Source organism: Egretta garzetta, unplaced genomic scaffold, assembly GCF_000687185.1.
Source record: "Egretta garzetta isolate BGI_Z169 unplaced genomic scaffold, ASM68718v1 scaffold581, whole genome shotgun sequence".
Taxonomy (NCBI): Eukaryota; Metazoa; Chordata; class Aves; order Pelecaniformes; family Ardeidae; genus Egretta; species Egretta garzetta.
This window is the reverse complement of record NW_009258623.1, coordinates 67,533-73,640: the sequence shown is the minus strand read 5'-3', so window position 1 is coordinate 73,640 and position 6,108 is coordinate 67,533. Positions and strand designations below refer to the sequence as shown.

At 53.7% G+C, this 6,108-nt stretch overlaps 1 protein-coding gene across 1 annotated transcript in view; it reads right to left on the bottom strand.

Annotated features, from left to right (window-relative positions):
* Nucleotides 1-2,502, bottom strand: part of SLC4A8 (solute carrier family 4 member 8) — a 24,652-nt gene extending 22,150 nt beyond the window's left edge. The window contains 4 exon segments of the mRNA XM_009648221.1: nucleotides 583-743; nucleotides 951-1,112; nucleotides 1,557-1,677; nucleotides 2,412-2,502. Coding sequence (XP_009646516.1) covers nucleotides 583-743; nucleotides 951-1,112; nucleotides 1,557-1,648 — 415 coding nt within the window. The 5' untranslated portion in view covers nucleotides 1,649-1,677; nucleotides 2,412-2,502.
* Between the last annotated feature and the right edge of the window lie 3,606 nt (nucleotides 2,503-6,108).

Here is a 6,108-nt window from a genome sequence, read left to right as displayed (position 1 = left end):
TTCACAGCCGGGCAGAGGTGGGGCTGAGGGCCGGGGTTTGGGGGTGGGATGGCAGGGGTAGGGGAACGGTTGGGCTGGGGGAGCTGAATGGGCTTTTCCAACCCAAACGATCCCATGATTCCGTGATTCTATGGAATGGTTTGTAATAAATGGTTTATTTAAGGAGGTTCAGCTCTTACGCAGGCTCTGCATTTTGAAGAGCAGCCTGCTAAGCCCTGGCAGACATAGAATCATAGAATGTTTTGGGTTGGAAGGGACCCCTAGAGGTCATCTAGTCCAACCCCCCTGCAGTGAGCAAGGACACTGCTAATTAGGTCAGGTAGTTGACACTCCTTGTTGGCTGCAGAATATTCTCTAATCACTTGTCTAACCCCACAAATTGCTTTCAGAAGGATCCTATATTGGAAGAAAAAGCTGGTGGGGCTGTTGCATGCCCAGTCTACGCCCAAAACCACCTCGCAACTTAAAAACACAGCGGGACTTCTAGAAAAGGACGTGCCATCGGGGCAGGGTTTGATTTGGGAGTGAAGCAGCAGCAAACTGAGCTCGGCCGTTCCGGGAGGGCTGCGGCACCCACGGTACCTGCAATCTCTTCGATGCTGTTGGCACAAATGTCCAGCAGCATCGTGCCATTGATGATGCAGCTCCTCAGCTCGAAGAGGCTGTGCAAGGACAGCGTGGCCACGTAGGGCTTGCTCCAGCGCTCGCCGCCATCTTCCACGTCCTCCTCAAACTTCAGCCACCTGTGGACATTGGGTGCGATCAGCCCCATTGCGGGAAAACGGCCCCAACTCTGCAACCCCTTTAACAGAGCTACGGGGTAGCAGGAGGAGGAGGCTCCTCGCATCGGCACCTGCAGCTGCAAAAGCTTCACCTCCCAGAGAGCAGAAAGCAGAGCCCATGGGCACCGCCGGCGCGGGGGCTCCTCTCCCACCACAGCAGGGATTTACCTTGCCGTTTCCTTCCACTCGGCGTCTTCCCCCTCTTTCACGCAGATCTCATCCAGCTCGGTGAACAAGTCGTGGGGGACGTGCTGCTCATCCTCCTCAGTCCCAAGGATGAACTGCACCCGCTGGGAAGGGGTGTCTGGGGGCAGAAGACAAAGCCCCCTCCTGTTACTTGTGCCTGAATACGGCCCGTCACGCTCACATGCAAAGCGGGCATCGGATTGGCACCAGTTCAGCCATAAATATTGGGCTGGCCCCTCTCCCCTGGCTCTGTCCGGGCTTGCACAGAGCCACAGAGAAGGAGAAGCATCCATTCCACCTCCGCATGAGGATGGGCAGCTTTCCTTCCCCACATTTCCATTTTGAAAGCCAGGATCCCTCTAAGGAAGATGAACCTAAATCCATTATGCATTTAACTGCCTTAAAAAAAAAAAAAAAAAAAAAAAAAGAAAACAACTTTGGAAAAGGAAGCTCTTGCTCAATAATGCCACTTTCCCTTGGAAGAACAGCAAACTGCCCCCATGGACCTGCCCGCAGAAGCCCCCAGCACCCACGTAGCCCCGAGGAGTTCAGTGAACGCTGCAGTGGGACTTACAGTGGTAGCCCTGCTCCGCCGGGGCAGAGTCCTTCTCCCGTTCCCGTTTCCGATGTTTCTGGCTGTGGGGTCGGTGATGCCGGTGGCTCTGCCTCACCAGCGGCATCCGCACGCCCACGTACAGGGTCCGGTGGCCTGCGAAAAAGCGGCACTTACAGCATTTCTGGCATCGCGGCAATGGCTGGCGCAGCCAGCGCCTCGCTAAGCCATGGTTAAATCCTAGAAGAAACACCAATTTCTCTTATTTTCACTGGATCTCCCTTTTTCCAAGCTTATTTCACTCAAACGGTGCAAAAGCAGAGCAAAAACCGATGGCTCCAGGTCACCTAAAAGTGCCCTGAGGGTATCAAACCGCTTCTCAAATTCCAGCTTCGGCTGGACAACACTCAGGCCCGCTTATTAAGCAGCGATGGAAAGTCATTATTTTTAAAATCTTCCTATGGCACAAGGCGACAAGAGAAGATCCAATCAGTCTCAGGATAATTAACTCCAGAACAAGGAAAGAAAACCACAGCCCTGCATCTGGAGCCACCAAATTATTCTCCTGCATCTGGAGCCGCCAAATTATTCTCCTGACCTTTCCAAGCCAGGAGCAGCCTCTGCGAGAAAACAAGCCGTGAATTATCCAGCCCCATGGCTAAAACTCACCCCGTGGCCTCCGCGGGGGCTTTTCCCCCTCTGTTTAAAAGCCATGATATTAAAAAAAAAAAAAAAAAAGTGAAAAACCCTGTGCTGCTTTATGAAGAAGCACGGCACGTTTTGCTGCACGTGATGTGCCCGTGGTGCAAGAGACGCCGTAGGGACTTGGTGTGATGGGAAAACACGCGGGGCTGGCGGCCCCTCAAACCCAGGTCTCCGCAGACACTCACCTTCCAACTCCTCCTTCTCATAGTGAATATTGACAACGTTGCTCGTTCTGCCCTGGTCGATCACCGCCTCTTCGTCGTGTCTCTGTTTAGCAATGAGAAGGTGGTGGAAGTTGGGGCTGGGCGCGTAGAGATCCCGTACGCCCTCCCGGCCATCATCCACCCCTGCGTCCACAGCTCTGCCTACCTCCACCTCCAGACACAGCCCTAAAACCTTGTAGGAGGTTTTTCTTCCCATACCTAAATAAAACAGCCCATAATATCACCTATATTCTATACAACGTCAGTCTAGAAGTATTTACTGCAGGAGGAGAGGGCTGAGCATTTCAGAGCAAAAAGAACCAAAACCTCCTGCTTTGTTCTTATGGTCCCTTCCTTAAAAAAAACAAATATAAAAAGGGGATTTCCAAACTGGGAGAAAAACCCCCAAAACTGCACTTTTGATCCCAGCAAGTTTCAGTCTCCACGTGTGATACCCGCAGGGCTCACTAGATGGCATTTGGTCACAGGACATGGCCACCACCGACCTCCAAAGGCCCTCAAGAACCTGCAAGGGCAACGCTTCAGCCCAAGGAGGCTCCAGCTCCCCTTGGAGCACGCATCCTTCCCACGGCAAACAGAATTCTTCTCCTTGCAAACGCCAAGGGCTGATTGCTAATGCCCTCCTCAGCCGAACCATCGCCGCCGGCGCTGCACGAGCAGCATTTGTGCCTTAAAAGCCAAAGGAGAACGACAGGAGCAACCAGAAGTCTCGCAGCTTCTCTTTTCCCCTTGCCACCAGGGCTGGGGAAGGGGATTCCCAGGCTGCCTTCAAAGAAGTAAAAACCCAACCACGTCTCGCACTTGGGTCACAGCTGCAGCTTTGGAAGGGCCTCCTGGGAACGCTGGAGACCTTTTTTCCCCTCTTTAGGCCACACTTCATCTTTTAATTGCTAGGCAGGTCTTAAATAGTGAAGAAAATACATCAGTGCTGCTTGGTTTCTCCTTCCGTGCCCGCATGGACAGTAACTACTCCAAGCAAACCAAAATCTGTTCACTCACGCAAAGAAAAACTCTGCAATGCCCAAACACCCTTTAGTTTTCATAGAATCATAGAAACACGGAATGGTTTGGGTGGGAAGGGACCCCTAGAGGTCACCCAGCCCAACCCCCCCGCAGGAGCAGGGACACCTTGAACCAGACCAGGTTGCTCACAGCCCCGTCCAACCTGGCCTTGGATGTTCCCAGGGATGGGGCCTCCACCCCCTCTCTGGGCAACCCCTGCCAGGGTTTCACCGCCCTCCCACTAAAGAATTTCTTCCTTAGATCCAGTGTTTTCATCAGTTTTCAAATCATTCCTTTATTAGAGGCACAAAGGGGAAGGTTTGGGGCATTGAATTGCTGAGGTTCATCTTTGCAAGCCTGTTGCCATCATGACAGCAGCCAAAAACTATTCAAAGAAAAAAAAAAATCACACCAAGATTCGTACCCTGTTGCTCAATTTCGGAAACTGAAGTTTGGAGAAAAGCAAAACACCAAGAAAACCAGGGGAACCGGCAGGGCTGTTGGGCGAAATTCAAGACTCAAGAACTACACCATGTGCTGGGGAACAGCCCAAAAGGGCCAAAGCTATAATTTTTGAGTAAATGGCAGATGGTGCCCGTCACAGAATCACAGGATCCCAGCATGGCAGGGGCTGGCAGAGCCCTCGGGAGCTCACCCAGTGCCACCTCCCTGCCCAAGCAGGCTCACCCACAGCAGGGGGCACAGGCTCCATCCTCGTGACCCCCACCCTTGAGATATTTGTAGGTGTTGATGAGATCCCCTCTCAGCCTTCTCTTCTCCAGGCTGACCAAGCCCAGCTCCCTCAGCCTTTCCTCCTAGGGGAGATGCTCCAGGCCCCCCATCATCCTTGTTGCCCTCCTCTGGACTCTCTCTAGGAGTTCCTCATCCTCCTTGAACCGGGGAGCCCAGAACTGGACACAGTGCCCCAGGTGGGGTCTCACTGGGCAGAGCAGAGGGGGAGGAGAACCTCCCTCGCCCTGCTGGCCATGATCCTCTTGATGCACCCCAGGATGCCATTGGCCTTCTTGGGCACAGGGGCACCCTGCTGGCTCATGGCCACCTTGTCATCCCCCAAGACTCCCCGGTCCACGCTTGCAATGGTGCGTTAGCCATGAAGACTTGCTCAAAAAATAGCAACTAAATAACAGGAGGATTTACGCTTCAAATGCTAACATGAAATCTGCTTTTTTTCCCCCAAATTACCGCTTTGACAGAACAGCATCACCTGCCGCCGCACGACAGCGATGCTCGGGAAAGCGCACGCCTGCCGGTCACCAGTTGATTCAACGAGCAAGAGGACCCAATGCTCCTGTCTGGAAATGAGTTTGCTGGCCCCTGAGTGCTAATTTCAGAGCCGACTTGTTGCTACCTCCTCGCCAACTCCAGGGACTCGCCCACGTTACCCGGCAGCCGAATTATCACGCGCCTGTGGCTTTCCCGTCCTCTCTCCAATGACAGCCTCCGCCACCCTCCCTCCCTTCTTAGCAACACATCCTGCTCCCCTCCGGATTTGCCAAAAAAAAAAAAACAAACCAACCCCAAACACGGACCTCAGAAAAGGCACGGGATGAAGGGGCTCCATGAAATCCCTTTAAATCACAATGTAAATGAAATCCCACGCTCGAGCGCGTTACGTGGGTGTCGGAGTGGGAATAAGCAGAGCGGTTTGGGAGCCGCAGCTTGCAAACGCCCCGCGGGCGACACGGGGAAAGCCGCCTTCTCTCTTAGAAACTGTTTTTGCCTCCACGCTCCAAACCGCAATGCTGAACGTGCCCCCCGGCAGCCCTCCCCCGGTGCAAAGCATCTCCCCCGCCCATCCTTCGGCACGCCGGGGAAATGCCGATGGGATTTCAGGGTGAGTTTTCCCACTGTTTGGGGGATGCTCAGCCCTTCGGCAGAGCCCCAGCCGTGCTACCTGTAACTCCTCCAGAACTGTCATTTTGTAACCCCCGTTCCGTCTCATCCTCACGCTGGTCACTGGTTTTTTGGGGATAATTGAACCTCCAGATCAACCGAGGGGGAGGCAGACTCCCCCAGGTCAAGGAGAGGAGCTCCCAGTGGGCGCCGTCTCCAGAGACGCAAACGGTGACCGTCTATGCCATCAGAATCTGACGCGGAACCAGGCAGTTCTTTCAAGCCCCGCACCCCAAGATTCTTCCCGCTTGGAAAATTTAGCGGATGGGGAGAAACCAGCTTTGTTTTGAGCAAAAACTATCCCGAATCGGGAAATGGAGCGCAAATGCCGCAGCCTGCTGGGCCGAAAGGCGTGAGCACTTTTTGGGTGTATTTAAAAGCCAAATTACAAGTGAGGTGTGAACCATCGGGAAAACACAATATGGGGCAGCAATGATTATCATCAAAATTTCTGGAAAAACCAAGCCCTGGCATTTCAGGAAGGTCTTGCTTTGGCACGGCCTCTGTCCCTGTGGTGCTTCAATAAACCCTCGTTAGCGAGACCACGTCCTAGCATGGTACGGAAATGTCCAGATAAGCAACTGGAACACCAGGAGGCTGTGCTGCCATCCAGTGGGACCTGGGCAGGCTGAAGAGTTGGGCGGAGAGGAACCTGATGAAGTTCAACAAGGCCAAGTGTTGGGTGCTGCCCCTGGGGAGGTTGAACCCCAGGCACCAGGACAGGCTGGGGGCTGACCTGCTG